Source organism: Bos grunniens, chromosome 19 (genome assembly GCF_055505025.1).
Source record: "Bos grunniens cultivar Pamir isolate PY7600 chromosome 19, Bosgru_T2T1.0, whole genome shotgun sequence".
Classification (NCBI taxonomy): Eukaryota; Metazoa; Chordata; class Mammalia; order Artiodactyla; family Bovidae; genus Bos; species Bos grunniens.
This window is the reverse complement of record NC_141183.1, coordinates 27,548,099-27,566,427: the sequence shown is the minus strand read 5'-3', so window position 1 is coordinate 27,566,427 and position 18,329 is coordinate 27,548,099. Positions and strand designations below refer to the sequence as shown.

The 18,329-nt window shown below is 42.0% G+C and overlaps 1 protein-coding gene and 1 pseudogene across 1 annotated transcript; one reads left to right on the top strand and one right to left on the bottom strand.

Moving 5' to 3' along the window:
• LOC147351876 (group XIIA secretory phospholipase A2 pseudogene) overlaps positions 1–8,180 on the bottom strand; it is a 66,626-nt pseudogene extending 58,446 nt beyond the window's left edge.
• A 62-nt stretch (positions 8,181–8,242) lies between these two features.
• Positions 8,243–12,123, top strand: TOB1 (transducer of ERBB2, 1). The gene is made up of 2 exons (XM_086358219.1): positions 8,243–8,541; positions 10,206–12,123. The coding sequence occupies exon 2, from the start codon at positions 10,345–10,347 to the stop codon at positions 11,368–11,370; it is 1,026 nt and encodes a 341-aa protein (XP_086214345.1). The 5' UTR covers positions 8,243–8,541; positions 10,206–10,344; the 3' UTR covers positions 11,371–12,123.
• The last annotated feature ends 6,206 nt before the right edge of the window (positions 12,124–18,329 follow it).

Below are 18,329 nucleotides of genomic sequence, written 5' to 3'. Positions count from 1 at the left end.
TATACCATGCCATAGAACACTTGTTTCAAGGTGGCTAGAATACTGGTCTACAAGTAGGGCCTATTATTTCTTTCCTAAAAGACAAAGTATTTCATCTGCAGAATAACCAAACAATTGAGGAGCATCCTGCTCTGTGGAGTGATCAAAGCAACTGCATATCTACTGACAAGACAGTCCTGTGACAAGCACTGTCCTGGGCTCCGGGGTTCAGGGCTTAGTAAGACAGGTTCCAAACAGATTTCCCAGCTGAAAAAGTAATCAATATCTTCCCATCCATTAAAGCAAAAGCTCAACTTTCTAACCCAAGGCCCTCAGTTATCAGTCTTCTGCCCACCCAGCCTTTTCTCTAGATTCTCACCTGCTGAACTTAAACATCAGCCACTCTGAACCACTTATCCTTTCTCTAATATTCTTTGTTCTTTTGGATTAGGCAACTGCAGAGCAAAGCCATCAATCAGTCTGTGTCAACTGACTTTAAGGCACTATAGAGCTTATGTGCCAAGACACAAAAAAAGTGTAAGACATGGTACCTGCCCTAAAAAAATAAAAAACTTGGAATTAATCTAACATAGGAGACAGGACATAAATCATGGGAAGTTACATAACCTAAGAATTAAGTAACACCAAGGCTTGAGATTTGAGAGACATTTTGAAGGTGGGAATGACAGGGGTCACTGTATCTGAGAGAAGAGTGTGTTAATAATATTTGTTTATAGTTTAAAAGTAGTTTCACATATTTTCTTACTTGAGCTGAATCAAATGTTTATCAGCTGTACGAATCAAAGAGGAGGAGGAGAGGTGACAGGTCAGGAAAGGAGGGGAAAGGAGAGAGGAAAGGAAGAAGCAAGACAATGTGAACACCTATGTACAGTGTTACTGTTCAAAGAATTTTCACCACACCGATGAGGCATCATTTCATTTGACTCTCACACAGATCAGAGGGTAATTATTGCATCTATTTATTATATGAAGGCTAAGACTCAGCACAGCCATGCTCAGCTATTAATAATACCTGGCAGAACAGGATGCAAATACAAATCCTCTGGTCTCAAGTTCATAATTTTTTACTACACTCAACTACAGCTGAGATAGGAAGTGGAGCACATTCTATGTCAATGAAAGACCATGAAAAGTCAAAAGGGAATATTCCAAGTAGCTATCAGTAAACAACATGAAAAGTGACAGATCAAGGAGGAGGAAAGCACTGAGGAAAGATGGTTAGAACTGTTTTGCTTTGCCTTTTGTCTTTTAAGCATTTCAGTCAGACTGAAACGTTAAAAAATTAAGCAATAGATTGGAAATCAAAGTTGTAGGCATCAAAATAAATCACATGTTTAAAATATTTGGGCAATTTCTAGACTGAAATTTAAGATAGAATCATGTTCAGCCATGTATTTGGCACTCAGTATGTGAGATGCTCATACAAATTGAAGAGAAAAACAAAGACCTCTAATGGAAACACAGAGCAAAGGCATGAATAGAAAATTCACTGAAAGAGTAATACAGGCTCTGATAAAATGTGAAAATGCTCATCCTACACATGTTCAAAGAAATGCAAATTAGAACAAAGAGATGCCATTTTATTTATCAAATTATCCAAGAATAGAAAAAAAATGTATGAAACAGGCAAAATTATACATTGAGAGTATTAATATAATCTTTCATCAAAGTGGGGAATTATGTATTAAGAGCCTTAAAAAAAAAATCCCTTCTCTCTGACTCAGCAAATTCACTTGTAGAACTATCCCAAGGAAATAATCAGGGATGTAGTTAAAGACATATATAAAAATGTTTGATTAAATATAATTATTAATACAGAAAAATTCTCAACATCCTACATTCTGAGCAATGACTAAATTATCCTAAATCATAGAATGCAATCATTAACAATGATAATCATGATGATGCTTAATGTCAGGGGAAATTAGAAACAATGTAATGCTAAATGAACTGCAGATATGAAACTGCAGATGCAGTAGAAACTCATTCAGAAAGAAATGGAGCAGAATGCTTACAATGGCTATCACTGTATGGTGAGATTAAAGAGGGTTACTATTTTCTTATTTCTATTTTCCATATTTTCTACAATGAGCATTTCAAGGTTTTATAATGAGAAAGAAACCCTGATATTTTAGACTTGAAAACATTTGGTTTTTTAAGAATCAAGTTCAGGTTTCCTTAAAAGATGTTAAATTGGTATTTTTGTTGAGAATATGCTCAGCTGTAAATCATGGAGCATTTAATGTGGATTAAAAAGTAAACCTAACCCAGGCAGTTACTAGGTTTGGTTGGAGGCTTTATCTCTGTGATTATCTTGCATTCTCTTCACAGTTTTATAAGAAGGCTGTTGCAGTGCCTTGACATCAGACTTAACATCAGACTCATGTTAAGGTAGGGAGAAGAAGGTAGACAGTGTCCCAGCAGTGATTTAAAAAAAGATCCCAAATTATTTGTCATTTCCCCCTTGAAAGGTAAGGGTCTATGTGCTTTCTTCTTGGATCTAGGCAGGCTTATGATTACTTCAACCAATCAGATCAGATCAGTTGCTCAGTCGTGTCCGACTCTTTGCGACCCCATGAATCGCAGCATGCCAGGCCTCCCTGTCCATCACCAACTCCCAGAGTTCACCCAAACTCACATCCATTGAGTTGGTGATGCCATCCAGCCATCTCATCCTCTGTCGTCCCTATAGCAAAAGTGGTACTTTATGACTTCTGAGGCTGGTTGATAAAAGGCCTTGCAGCTTCCAACAGGCTCTCTTAGAATGTTCATTGTCCAGAAACTCCCTCTTAGGATACTTTCTCTCACAACCGGCTGCCAGGCTGTGAGAAGCCCAAACAGGAAGAATTTAGAGGCCATGTGTACATGCTCGAATCAACAGTGCCAACTGAGCCTAGGTTTTGGGTCATCCCAGCCCAAATGCTAGACATGTAAGTGAAGAAGCCTCCAGATCTATACTGTCCAATTTGGGAGCTACTGGTCACATGTGGTTATTTATATTTACATTAATTAAAACTAAATAAAATAAAAGCTTCAGTTCCTCAGTCACACTGAACACATTTCAATTGCTCAACAGCTTCATGGGAATAGGGGCTACCATACTGCACAGCACAGATACAGCAACTTTCCATCATTGGAGAAAGCTTCCCAGGTGGTGCTGGGAATACACACACACTTGCCTCCCAGGTGGTGCTAGTGGTTAAAAACAACAACAACAACACACACACACACACACACACACACACTTGCCAATGCAGGAGACATAAGAGACATGGATTCAATCCCTGAGTAGGGAAGATACCTTGGAGGTGGGGACGGCAACCTACTCCAGTATTCTTGCCTGGAGAATCCCATGGATGGGGGAGCCTGGTGGGCTATGGTTCATAGCATCACAAAGAGTCAGACAAGACTGAAGTGACCTAGCAGGTACACGTGCACCATTGGAGAAAGTTCTATCAGACTATCCCTCTCCAAATGATTGCTGATTAAGTTTTCCCAGGTGATGCCTGTTTATGTCTCGTTGGCAGAACTGTGTCTCCCTTACTGCAGCGAAGGCTGGGAAGATAACATATTTAGCTCTTATAGCCTCTTTAGTCAGGCAGACAAGAGGAAGAAGGGGAGAGGGCATGGGAAATGGGTGACATAGCAACAATGTGTGCTACCACTGTGTGTGTGAGTGTGTGTGCTTAGTCGTTCAGTCGTGTCCGACTCTTTGGGACCCCATGGACTGAAGTCCACCAAGCTCCTCTGTGCATGGGGATTCTCCGGGCAAGAATACTGGAGTGGGTAGCCTTTCCCTTCTCCAGGTATATATATATATACCTCCAGAATTGCAGGGTCATGTTATCTATTTCATAAAATAGAATTATGTATATATTTCTATTTTAAGCAGCACTGCATAACTATAGATGCAATCTATGCTTTAAATTTATATACTATTAAAATAGAGTATTTTCAATTTTCCTTAACCTAGTGTGCCATGGATGAAATCTATAATTCATAAAGTAATAACATTGGCTTATGGAGACTTTAAATAAATGTGCTTTTTACTTAGAAATGTTGTGAACACTGTATCACTCCTAAAACTTGCAACTATAATCTCTTGCTAAGATCAAAATCCTCATTCTTGGCTAATAAAAAGAAATTTCAAAATTTTGTTTGGGTTTTTGTTCATCAAGATAATAGGAAGAAAGCAAGTGGTAAGAAGACATTCTCCTATCAGACCAAGTTGCCTGTTCCAAAGATAAATGGGTTTGTTCAATGTTATCTAGTTATCTTATAATTATAAATGTGTGTGTTCCCATCTCTTGGAGATCCCTCCTCTACTAATCCACATGAGAAATCATAGGAAACCACACCGAGGTTCCCTAAGTCATAAGTCCATACCTTCCTTTGGGAAATGTTCAGGAAAGAATTGGTATACTTGGCTTTTAATAACACAATGATTAGCTTAAAATTGTTCCTTATTAACAATTTTTTAAAATGTGCATGCTATGGTTTATGTTGCATGACTGTTAAATGAATAACCGTAATGACATGAACACCATTACATCTGCATATTGCCTAATTTTCAAGAAAACATAAAAGTTGATTCCCTAGGCTCAAAAATGAGCCTTAGTAAATACAGATCATGTGATGGTGATTCGTCCATAATCTTGTCTCAGTTTGCAAGGAAGCACAATGAGAATTAGAAAGTTTAGGACACATCTCTCTCAGAAATCAGGTGAGGTGTGTGTATGTGTGTTTATATGTGTGAATGAGATAATAATTCAGGGCACTTTCAAGAACCATTGGAACTTTGTCTATCTCTCTCTCTCTTTTTTTTTTGGCTGCACCAGGGGCCTTGCTGAATCTTAGTTCCCCCAGAAGGGATTGAACCCAGGCCTGGTAGTGAAAGCACCAAGTCCTAACCACTGGACCACCAGGTAATTCCTTGGAATTTGCCAATCACTTTATTGTAAGGCATTGCTCCATGAGTTGTGTGGAATGCAGTGATGTGAAAGGGAAGGACTGTGATTTTCAGTGACTATCACTTGCCCAGAGAGAGGAATACCTGTTAGTTGTGATACCACCTGAAGGTTAATAATATCAAATTCCTTTTTTCTCCATAAATTTAAATACCTATTTAGCAGTCTACTCCTCTACACAATTCCAAAGTAAGTGTTGCTGCTGCTGCTAAGTCACTTCAGTCATGTCCGACTCTGTGCAACCCCATAGACGGCAGCCCAACCAGGCTCCCCCGTCCCTGGGATTCTCCAGGCAAGAACACTGGAGTGGGTTGCCATTTCCTTCTCCAATGCATGAAAGTGAAAAGTGAATGTGAAGTCGCTCAGTCGTGTCCGACTCTTTGCGACCCCATGGACTGCAGCCCACCAGGCTCCTCCATCCATGGGATTTTCCAGGCAGGAGTACTGGAGTGGGGTGCCATTGCCTTCTCCTAAAGTAAATGTTAAATAGCAATAAGGATCCTTTAAAGGGCGAAACTTGAAAAAAGGGAATTTTATACCTTGTGACTGGCAATATTGGAAGGATATGAATCTGGTTTTCTTTGTATTTGGAATCTATATTTGGAAAAGAACTACATTAAATACTTTAGGGGCATTGAGTTTTAAATGTGGATTTTTTTAATTGAAAGAGTTAAGAGATTAGTTAGTCCAATTAATATGTATAGATGAGAGAACTAAAAGTTGATAAAAATGGGTGAAATTCAGATTTCCCAGTATCTGCTCTTCGGTACTTTTTCTTGTGTGCCATTGGTATTTATTTATGTGTGTTTTTATTTATGTTTGGTTTGAAACATTCTCAAACACTTGAGCAACAATAACATGTTGTAAATCTAAATTTCTGATTTAAAAATTCTATTTACCACTAGTAATATTTAATTAATACCTATCAGATGCCTGCTCTCAAATTTTAAACCTGGGATTATAGATTGGAAGCATTCAGAAAAGAGAATCTGTGTCTTCCCTTTAAAGAATTCTTGAAAAGTATAAATAAACTTGAACAAAATTACAATTCATCTATCTCTAGTTAGGTATATTAATCTCAGCCAAACATAATATGCTCCTCTAATATAGTGATGTATTTCCAAATTACAAATCAACATGCATGGCTAATTCATAGTCCTGCAATTCTGGATATTTGGTACAATATTACTGGCCTAATGGTAAGGGAAATTAGGCTCTGGAGAACATGAAAAATCAACTGTTTCTCTGGATAAACTGTTTCCCAGATATCCTATATTCTTGCAATTTCTGTGCTCAATTAAATATAAAATTAAAATAACATTTTAAAAAACAAATGGAATTAATATTCACTATAGAAAAAAATACAAGTGAGCAAAAGGAAGACAACACTGAACGAATAATATAAAATTTTTTTGATGCAGAGGAAGGGATGTTTTAATTTAAAATGCTTTCATACTGTCACAACCAAATCTCTTCCTCGTTAACGACTGAAAAACCCAAACTAAAACAGAACTTGAGTAAAACTTCTATTTTTAAAAAATGTTCCCCAAGTTTTAGAAATCCATACAACAAACAATAAATCCGTCACCGGACCACTCCCACCCTCAGCCTATTTCACAAACCCATCTTCCCTCCTCCTCTTACACACTTTGAGGCTTTAGAAATACCCTTTTTCAATTCTGTTCCTTCTAAAAGGTGAGCAGAGCGGGGTAATAAAGTCAGGTTGGAGGGGAAAAGCCACGAGATTTTGCGTCCATAAAGCGAGTTTGTGCCCGAACAGCGCAGCTGGTCTACATAGCTGGTTGAGCCAACACCCCACTATTCGGTGAACTGCGATTTAACTTCCTTATGGTAGTTTCACAGTGCCGGCCTCTCCGTTTTGAGGGGAAGGCGGAGACCCAGTTGTTTTCCCAGGAAGCACTTCTTGAAGTGCACAGGAATAGGGCGAGGGGAAGGCCAGGTGACCGGCGTTTCATTCCTTGCTTCTCTTTCTCCTATCCTTCGCTCCGCGTAGACTTTCTCTCCGCCTTTCCCTGTGCAAATTTGACGTCGGTCTCCTGGATACCAGACAGCCAATAGCCTGGTTGCTAAGGGAGAAGGGTGGCCAATCAGGCGTCGTTGCTACCCGTGAGTAATATTTTTAGCCGGAGAGGGACTCTCGGTTCCACTCCCAGTGTAACTTCGTGTATTTCTCTGCTGCAGGTTGTGGAAAAGAGAGCTTGCCCGCCCCCTTTGAGGCCCTCTCTTTCCCCGCTCCCTATGTACTCGCCCAGATTTCAACTGAAAATTATCTTAAAAGCAAAACACAAGAAGGCACCGTGTTTATTATGTGTATTTACGTTAAGGTAGGCACTAGAAATACACGCATGCGTATATATACACATATACGTACACAATTTGGCATGGAGGCCTGGATTGGGACATTCGGAATAAAATGTGGTTCTTCTTAGTCGCAAGCCACCCCCACATCCGAGTTGCTGCCGGGTCGCACGGGGAGGTCTGATGTGGGATGCGAAGACAGTTAAACTGTCACCTAAGCGGGAGGTGTGGCCAGGTGGTCTCCCTTCCCCACCCCCAGCCTGGCACGGCAACTTTGGGTTCAGCAGTTGCCCCTCTGTGAATGGCAGTTGGCCTAGGCCCTTGAGGTGATTAATATTCAATCAGTACAAGAGTCCCTCTCACAGTTCCCCCTTTTTCTGGACTCTCCTGGGTGCACTGGAGGCCGATACTTGTTAGCTCATCAACGAGTGGGCTTTTCCTTGGCCACAATCCCACATTCTTTGTCTATTCTCCCCTCCCTCTCGGGGTCTTGGGCTCTTCTCCCTGTTCACCTAGCCGCTACGCCCCCAGCTTCGCTCCCCTCCCCCCTTCTCCACAGTTCTCGGCCTAGACCTAGAGTCGGCCGCCCCAAACCACTTCTGTCGCCCTCTCTCTGGCATGTCTCTCCCCCAATCCCTTTCCAAATTTTCTCTTAATCCCGCCCACAATGTCTGGAAGATCATCGATTCATTGGCCACCCTGGAGACCAAGAGGTGTGGCCTTGCCCACCCGGCCCTCCGCGGCTTGTCAGGACTTGGGCAGGCGGGATTTGACCAATGGCGTCTGGGGGCAGGGCAGGGGCGGAGCCAGCGGCCTGGGTCTAGGGTACCCGGTGGGAGGGCGGGGAATGGTGACGCCACCCGGAGCTGTGTGACGCGGGGCGGGCGCGCGCATCCCTACGGGAGGGGATGGGGGTGGGGAGGAGAATATAAAACGAGAGGCGGGGCGCGCGCCGCAGCAGAAAGAGTGAAGCTCTGGCCCGGCGCGGAGTGGGCGCTCTACGGGGACACTGGACCGGGCACCCTGGGCCGGGCACCGGGCTGTGTGGAGAAGTGAGCGGGCTCGCCTGACCCCGTCCTTGCCACCCCGAGCCAGAAGGGGCGAATTCCTGAGGCCCCGGTCCTCCGTAGCCTCCTCCCGGCGGCATCGGCGTGCAGTCTGCCCGGTCAGCTAGCTCGTCGCCGCCGACCCTTCCTTGCCCCCGCCCCGCCTCCCCTTCTCCGCCCAGCGGCCGGGTCTGTGGTGGAAGCAGCCCGTAAGTATCTAGGGGCGGCGGGCGGGGTTAAGAGGAGGAGGGGCTGCAGCGGCTTCGAGCCCCGGGCCCTCGGAGCTTGGGATGGCGGCGTCGCGGCCCGGGCGTGGTGGGGACCGGCTCCCGACACCCGGTCGGAGGCGGCTCCTAGGGTCTCCGGCGCGCCCCGGAGGCGGGGCTGGCCGGCGAGTCGGGCTCGGCCGGGCCGGGTCACTGGGGAAGGGCTGTCCGGGGCGAGCTGAAGGGAATCGGGTGTTGGGGCGCCCGGGAGCAGCGGCGAGCTCGAGGGGAACGCTGGAGTCCGCGGGGCCGCCAGGCCTGAAAATGGTGCCGAGGAGCTGGTGCTCCCCGGACTCTGGCTGGGTCCCAGGAACCTCGGAGTGGGGGGCAGGGAGCGGCGGGTCGGGTTACGGCGGGGGGAGGGGAGCGGCTGACCTGGTGCGACCGGCGCCGCGACCCGCCGGGTGTCCAGCCCCCGGCCCCAGTGGTCCCTTTTCCATTTCTCGTGGCTTTCCTCCACCACCTCCTCCTCTTGCTGCTGCTGCTGTAGCGCTTGGCTCCGAAGGCTGTGAGCAGAAATCTAATGAGACCCAACTGGCTGTTTATGTAATTCTTCATGCTCCCGTCTTTAAGGCGTTGCTTTGAAACTACCTTTCACCGAGCCTGAATTTCGCTCGACTGCACCTTCACGCAATTTGGCTTAATCAGCTGCCTTTGCCAGCACACGAGCTTGGAAAGTGTTTGTAGTTTCGGGGCAGCCTGGGATTCTTTTCCCTTTATCACCACGAGTATGGAAAATGAAACAGATGGGTTAATACCAACTTGATTTTTTTTAATGTCCTTTTAAATCAACCTAAGTGTACAGATAGATCCCTTTTGCAAATATCTTGTTTGCCCTTGATCTTTTCTTATCCCCACCCAGTGCTGATCCAGCAAACGTTTAAAGGTCGACCTTATCATACATGCCTCTTCGGCTGTTCTCTTATCGTGAGAGAGGGAGTTGTTTTTGAAAATCAGAATAAAACTCAAAACCCCTACCCTTTAAACAGAATAATCAGAAGAGTTTGAAGTTAGTTGTTTCTTTTGTTAACAAGAAGTATTTTCAGATTTAGAAAAATACACATTAAATAGTATAGAGAAAAGGTTGTATCATGTACTTTGAAAATTTTCCTTACGTCTCACATTTTGGGATTGTTTGATAGTAAAGCAGATTTAAGCAGTATATGTCCAAAATTAACTGAAATACAGAATTCATTTCTAAGCTAGTGAATAGGAGTATGACCAACGTTTAAAACAAGCATATACAGGTAAATAGACAGATGTGCTTAGTATGGTTTCCAATAAATATTCTTTTGAGAACTGCAAGAAGAAAAAGAAGGAATATGCTGTATATTCTGAAAGTGTTTTTCCTCTTAGAACTCTATTCAGAAACAAAGTAAATAATAGGGTTTTGTTTTGCACATTTTAAACTGTAGATCTTGTTTTCCCGAGATTTTGGTCTTCAGTAGACAATTTTCTGTTGGTAAGTGTGGATTAGATTTTTCAGACTTGCTAGCTTATTAGACTTTTTCAAAACTGAAATTACTTTGGGGGTAAAAAAAGGTTGTGGAACTTAACGTTTATCTTACATGGACATGTTTTCTTTTGTTTTCTATGTTTTCTTTAAGGAACAAGACTGCTTGAGGTGAAGGATATCTACTAATACCAGCACTTTGAATGAAAATTTGTTTTTCTGCCACAAACTGAACTTTTTTGTGTGTGTCTAGGGGGGAGTTGAAACAAACCTAATTTTGTGGCATAGCAGCTATGCAGCTTGAAATCCAAGTAGCACTAAATTTTATTATTTCATATCTGTATAATAAGCTTCCCAGAAGACGTGTCAACATTTTTGGTGAAGAGCTTGAAAGACTTCTTAAGAAGAAATATGAAGGGCACTGGTATCCTGAAAAGCCATACAAAGGATCAGGGTTTAGATGTATACACGTAGGGGAGAAAGTGGACCCAGTGATTGAACAAGCATCCAAAGAGAGCGGTTTGGACATTGATGATGTGCGTGGCAATCTGCCACAGGATCTTAGTGTTTGGATCGACCCGTTTGAGGTTTCCTACCAAATTGGTGAAAAGGGACCAGTGAAGGTGCTTTATGTGGATGATAATAATGAAAATGGATGCGAGTTGGATAAGGAGATCAAAAACAGCTTTAACCCAGAGGCCCAGGTTTTTATGCCCGTAAGTGACCCAGCCTCATCAGTGTCCAGCTCTCCATCGCCTCCCTTTGGTCACTCTGCTGCCGTAAGCCCTACCTTCATGCCCCGGTCCACTCAGCCTTTAACCTTCACCACTGCCACTTTCGCTGCCACCAAGTTTGGCTCTACCAAAATGAAGAATAGTGGCCGCAGCAACAAGGTTGCACGTACTTCTCCTATTAACCTCGGCTTGAATGTGAATGACCTCTTGAAGCAGAAAGCCATCTCTTCCTCAATGCACTCTCTGTATGGGCTTGGCCTGGGTAACCAGCAGCAGCCGCAGCAACAGCAGCAGCCATCTCAGCCACCACCACCACCGCAGCAGCAGCAACAGCAGAAAACCTCTGCTCTTTCTCCTAATGCCAAGGAATTTATTTTTCCTAATATGCAGGGTCAAGGTAGTACCAATGGAATGTTCCCAGGTGACAGCCCCCTTAACCTCAGTCCTCTCCAGTACAGTAATGCCTTTGATGTATTTGCGGCCTATGGAGGCCTCAACGAGAAGTCTTTTGTAGATGGCTTGAATTTTAGCTTAAATAACATGCAGTATTCTAACCAGCAATTCCAGCCTGTTATGGCTAACTAAAAAAAGAAAAAAATGTACAAGTTAAAATGGTTGGGCCCAAGGGGGATTTTTTTTAATAACCTCCTTGAGTTGTTTTTTTTTTTTTTTTTTAAAGCTTATAGTAAGGATACATTCAAGCTTGGTTACAAAAATAAAACATGCATCATTTTTCATTGCCAACCAAGCACAAAGTTATTTTATACTGACTGTATATTTTAAAGTATACTCTCAGATATGGCCTCTTACAGTATTTAAGATATAGCAAGGACATGGCTGATTTTTTTTTTTATAAAAAATTGGCACTAATAAGTGGGTTTATTGGTCTTTTCTAATTGTATAATTTAATTTAGTACAAAGTTTGTAAAATATCAGAGGATATATATATTGTTTCTACGACATGGTATTGCATTTATATCTTTTTACTACAGTGATCTGTGACAGCAGCTTCATGTTGTATTTTTTTTACTGAAATTGTAAAATATCCATCTCAAAGACATCACCTATTCTAAAAATTGTGTACAGGATACTCCTTTAGTGGTGGAATTAAAATGTACGAATATTTGCTTTTTCAAAAAAAAGTATTTTCTGTTAAAGGTTTAAAAATTTTTGCTATATATTATGGAAGAAAATGTAATCGTAAATATTAATTTTGTACCTATATTGTGCAATACTTGAAAAAATGGTATAAAAGTATTTTGAGTCAGTGTCTTACATGTTAAGAGGGACTGAAATAGTTTATATTAAGTTTGTATTAAAATTCTTTAAAATTAAAAACATTTATTGTGGTCTTTGTTTTTAAGTCTTTGCCAAAGATCTAATTCTGGAATTATGTTGTAAATGCTGATACAGCAGAAAGATCTGACTCATTGAATCACAAAGTTATAGTGGAAAGCAGTTGCTCTACTAGGGCACAGATAGTAGCTTACCATATAAAAAGTTGTGCTTAACCTGAGCAACGCTTGGGACAGCTTTGTTTTTTAGCAACAAGGGTGGTATGCTTAAGGCAAGTCAACTTTATTAAAATTGTGTCACACTAACATCTAAGATGGAGTCAGGTGATAAAATGAAATTCTCTCATGTAAACTGAGAGAGTTTATTTGAAATGTATATGGAGAAAGAAATCATTGGATCAGTTTTCTGCATGGGAGATGAATAGCTCAGAAAACTTGCTTGACAAAGCAGCTCACTTGACTGCTTAAAAAAGATGATTTAGGTCTGTTTTTACTGATCCTTACACTTAAAGACTACTCATTGTAACTGGAGAATTTATGATTAACATCTATTCAAAATTGACAGGTTGTTAAATATTAGTATTTCTGTGCATTTTCCTATCAAAGTTTACACACAGGTTTTGGGTTGGTTTTTTCCTGGTTTGGTACTTCAAAGATTAGTCATAATGTGTCAAATTGTAGTGGCTCCTTAAGGAGGGAGGTTTTGTTTGTTTTTTTTTTTAGCGCATGAGTTGCAAGGGTGAGACACATTGTTAAAGTAAAATAATGAGTCATTTCACTGAATGTCCATTGATAACAGTGTTGACATTAGAAAATTGTCTTGAATTGGAATAACTTTTTTTTTTAGTGAGAAACCAGCACTGTCCAGGTTACTTGTGAAATAAATTTGGTCTCAAATGAGTTTTTTTTTTAGACACCAGTCTACAGAAGCCTTTTGTCTGTTACCCTTGTAATTTAGAGGAATAAAAAGTTTTAAGGAAACAAGCCCTGAAAACAACAGAGCTAAGCCGTTCTGTCAGCTCTGTGGTGAGGCCTTTGTCCATTAGTGGGCAGAATGAGGTCATGAAGAAGTATTGAGATAGTGACTGGAAATGAGAGAGATGGTTCTTCGTATGCTATCAGTTATGTGCTTTTGCGATAGAGTTTGAAAAGCTATAAAAGAACGATCAGAGTAACAGTTTTAAATACTAGTTTCCGCTAGAAGCTTTTGGGTAAAGCTATAGGCTTAACTTGGAAGAAAACTGGTCTTTTTATGAATGAAGAAAGGCTCAAGTTAACTTTTTCTAAAAGCAACTGGCCAAGAGACACAAAATAGAGTTTGTAACAATCAAGAACACTAATACACATATTCAGGGCTTCTTCCCTGGTAGTTCAGATGGTAAGGAATCTGCTTGCAGTGCAAGAGACCAGGGTTTGATCCCTGGGCAACCCACCCCAGTATTCCTGCCTGAAGAATTCCATGGACAGAGGAGCCTGGTGGGCTATAGTTCGTGGGGTCGCAAAGTCAGACGCGACTAACACACATAATACTTATGTATTCATATTTTAAATAATTGAACTTAATGTATGACTATCTTTCAGATCTTAGGTATGCGTGTACTGACAAGAAATCTGAGAGAAATTTCATATTGGTGCGTACATTGGTTTGGTGCTGAAAACATTAACTCAATTTTATCATGATTGGGTTCAAGAAAAAGTTGATTTGAAATTGATTTGAGCTTGGTATCCTTGAGGTCTTTTTTTTTTTTTTTTAAGAATGAACAAAGGCTCTCTGTTTTCATGCCCTTTTTGTTCATGAGGAATGGAAATTTTTAAAGGTGCTTTTGTTTAGCACAACTTCGAAAAACTCAGAAAAGTTTACATCCTAGTCTTTTTTCCCCCACTGCCATCACACTTTTTGACCTTTTGTGTGGAGACTTTTAGCTGACAGTTTTGCTGAGTTAATTATATTAATAGATTTTCCCCTTTTTGTGTGTGGGGGGCTGGCTCTTCAATAAATATACTGTGGCAGCCTCTGAATAGCCCTATCGTGGTGTCTAAAATGCTGCTTTACAAAGTACATAGATCACTGATGAGTCAAGATGATGATTCCAAAAAGTAGTTCTCTGATTTTAGAATATTCCTTTATTGTCCATTTTCTAAAATCAGGTGTACTGTTAAATCTCCTTTGGATAACTTTAACCTATCTTAGATGGCAAAATGAAGCCTTCAGTCAAAATGCCTCCTTAAGGATAATAATCTTGGATTTGCCTGGTGGTACAGTAGATAAGAATCTGCCTGCCAACACAGGGAACACAGGTTCGATCCCTGGTGGGGGAAGATCCCACACGCCAAGGAGCAACTAAGCGTGTATGCCACAGCTTCTGAAGCCCATGAGCCTAGACCTTGTGCTTTGCAACAAGAAGAACCACCGCAATGAGGAGCCCATGAATCAAAACTGCAGAGAAGCCCCTTCTCGCTGCAACTAGAGAAAGCCCTCGCACATCATCGAAGACTTAGCGCACACACACAAAGATAATAATCTTTGTTTACTGTATTAATGTCTTAACTTTTGAAGGTGAACTAAAAGGTATCCTGAGTGTAAAATGTTTTTCTAATGTGTATCAGTGTTATTCGCATGGTACCCGTATTATAATTGACTTAATCTAACAAATGTCCAGAACTTAGGTTATTTTTAAATGTCAGTGTAATGCACAGAGAAAATGAAGCACAGTTGAGCCTTGAACAGCATGGGGGTTAGAAGCAGCAACCACCCTCCACTCAGCGGAAAACCCATGTATAAGTTATAGTCAGTCCTTCCAAGTTCACATTGAGGATTCAACCAACTGCAGATCATGTAGTGCTATCGAAAAAAAAATTCCCATATAAGTGGACCCACACAGTTCAAACCCATACTGTTCAAGGATAAACTGTACCTCTTTTTGCATGTATTTAAGCTAATGAAGTAAAACGCTGGCTGGAGACCTTCCTACACAAGCAATATAGCATAGGCATTTGTGCCTGCTCAGTATGTGTGCTCAGTGCTCAGTCATATCTGACTATTTGCAACCCCATAGACTGCCAGGCTCCTCTGTCCATGGAATGTTCCAGGCAAGAATACTGGAGTGGGTTGCCATTTCCTACTCCATTGTCATTTCCTACTCCACAGGATCTTCTCGAGCCAAGGATCGAACTTGTGTCTCCTACATTGGCAGGCAGATTCTTTACCACTGAGCCACCTGGGAAGCCATAGGATGGGCACAGCACATCAAATATATTTCATTGCCTGACTATATACCTGTCAGAAGGAGGATGACAATACTCTAGGGCAAGATCAGATAAGGAAAAGGTCTGACAAGGATGTAAAATCACTGTTGCTTAATAAAACCCATTCTATTGTTTAGTATGCCAATCAGCTGATGCTTAATCAATTTGACCCAGGAGTTCACTTTAGATCAGAGTTCTTCAGTTTTTTTTGTTATATTAAGAAGATATCTTCTTTTTTGTTGTTCAGTCACTAACTCATGTCCGACCGTCTTTGCAACCCCATGAACTGCAGCACACGAGGCTTCTCTGTCCTTCACTATCTCCCTGAGTTCGCTCAAACTCATGTCCTTTGAGTCAGTTATGCCATCCAACCATCTCATCCTCTGTCACCCCCTTCTCCTCCTTGAACAGCATGGGGGTTAGAAGCAGCAACCACCCTCCACTCAGCGGAAAACCCATGTATAACTTATAGTCAGTCCTTCCAAGTTCACATTGAGGATTCAACCAACTGCAGATCATGTAGTGCTATCGAAAACAAAAATTCCCATATAAGTGGACCCACACAGTTCAAGCCCATACTGTGGGCCCTCAGTCTTTCCCAGCATCAGGGTCTTTTCCATTAAATCAGCTCTTCACATCGGAGAAGGCGATGGCACCCCACTCCAGTAGCCTTGCCTGGAAAACCTCATGGACGGAGGAGCCTGGTAGGCTGCAGTCCATGGGGTCGCTAAGAGTCGGACACAACTGAGCGACTTCACTTTCACTTTTCACTTTCATGCATTGGAGAAGGAAATGACAACCCACTCCAGTGTTCTTGCCTGGAGAATCCCAGGGACGGGGGAGCCTGTTGGGCTGCTGTCTATGGGGTCGCACAGAGTTGGACACAACTGAAGCGACTTAGCAACAGCAGCTCTTCACATCAGGTGGCCTAAATATTGGAGCTTCAGCTTCATCATCAGTCCTTGCAAAGAATATTCAGGTTGATTTCCTTTAGGATGGACTGGTTTGATCTCCTTGCATTCTAAGGGACTCTCAAGCATCTTCTCCAGCACCACAGTTCGAAAGCATCAATTCTTGGACACACGGCTTACTTTATGGTCCAACTCTCACATTCTTACATGACTGCTAGAAAAACCATAGCTTTGACTATATGGACCTTTGTCAGCAAGGTGGTATCTCTGCTTTTTAATATGCTGTCTAGGTTTGTCATAGTTTTTCTTCCAAGGAGCAAGCGTCTTTTAATTTTTTTCTTAATTATCTTTTATTTATGTATTTATTTTTTAGCCATACCACATGGCTTGTGGGATCTCAGTTCCCCAACCAAGTACTGAACTGGAACCCAGGACACTGCTTCAGAATCTTAACTGCTAGACCACCAGGGAACTCCCATAGGAAGATATCTTCATGCTTCAGGGACCTAGGACCAGGAATTCCCTGACAGACCTAGGGAATAAAGGACCCAGAACCAATGTGCATACAGTTGGCAAATTAGTACAACACATACTTTTTTAATGTTTTAAAGTTAACAGACACTTACGTATCACTTTCTGCTGTGCACGGTTCTAACCCAGTTTACAGAAGCGGGCTATGCCATGTGCTCAGTTGTGTTCACCTCTTGGTGATGCTGTGGACTGCAGGCTGCCAGGCTCCTCTGTCCATGAGATTCTCCAGGCAAAATACTGGAGTGGGTTGCCATGCCCTCCTCCAGGGGATCTTCTCGACTCAGGGCTCAAACCCATGTCTCCTGTGTCTCCTGCATTTCAGGTGGGTTCTTTACCCACTGAGTCATCCAGGAAGACCGAAGGAGGACTGACGCACAGCTTGATATTGCATGGCCAATAAGTGGCAGACTTCGGATTCAAACTCAGGTAGTCTGTTCTTGCTCCTTAAGCGCTATGCTTTCTTCCCTCTCACTGGTTGCTCTTCTGATTCGAAGTTACAAGAACAAGACCTTTTTTGATATATTAGCCACGTCACTTGTAGAATCTCTCTACAAGAATGTCACTGAGAAGAGGCTAATGGAAGGCTCTTAGCCATACTCCAAAGTCATGATTATGTCTTGAAAGATATACTTTGGAAATCTAGCGGCCATAAACTATAATCACAGGCTATCTGGCAATGTTTTTAGAAATCATTGTTATATCAATTCTATAATTTTGATTTTCTTAATTTAGTTGTGTTTACTTCTCTTATTTTGGAAGCACTGGGTGATGATTCCTTCAAATTGAGTAAGGGCTGTATCACTTCTAAGTAAAATTGTGAACATTGACCACCTGTAGCTATTTTCATACACATTCCTTACCTGTGCTATCGATAAACAACATAAGGAAAGACCAAGTAAGGTATCAAAATAGTCTTCAACAATGTTTCTGCTGCTGCTGCTGCTGCTAAGTCGCTTCAGTCGTGTCCGACTCTATGCGACCCCATAGACTGCAGCCCACCAGGCTCCCCCGTCCCTGGGATTCTCCAGGCAAGAACACTGGAGTGGGTTGCCATTTCCTTCTCCAATGTATGAAAGTGAAAAGTGAAAGTGAAGTTGCTCAGTCTTGTCCAACTTATCGACCCCATGGACTGCAGCCTACCAGGCTCCTCCGTCCATGGGATTTTCCAGGCAAGAGTACTGGAGTGGGGTGCCATTGCCTTCTCCGAATGTGTTTCTAGTACCTATGATTTAAGTTACTTTGAAAAACTATCTTAAGGCATACCTTTGTAGTATACATGACTTCTATATGTATAGATGTTGTGATAACTAGTCTTTTTGCTTTTATTTTTTAACATTGAGGAAACCAGATGACCTCATTTTGAACTGATTCTGAAAGATTTTCTTTAAAAAGATCAATATATTTTGGTTTAAAATAAGAAAGGGGGCTTTCCCAGTGGCTCAGTGGTAAAGAATCCACCTGCCAGTGCAGGAGACACGGGTTTGCTGCCTACTCCGGGAAGATCCCACATGCCGTGGAGCACCTAAGCCCATGTGCCACAACTACTGAGCCCGTGCTCTAG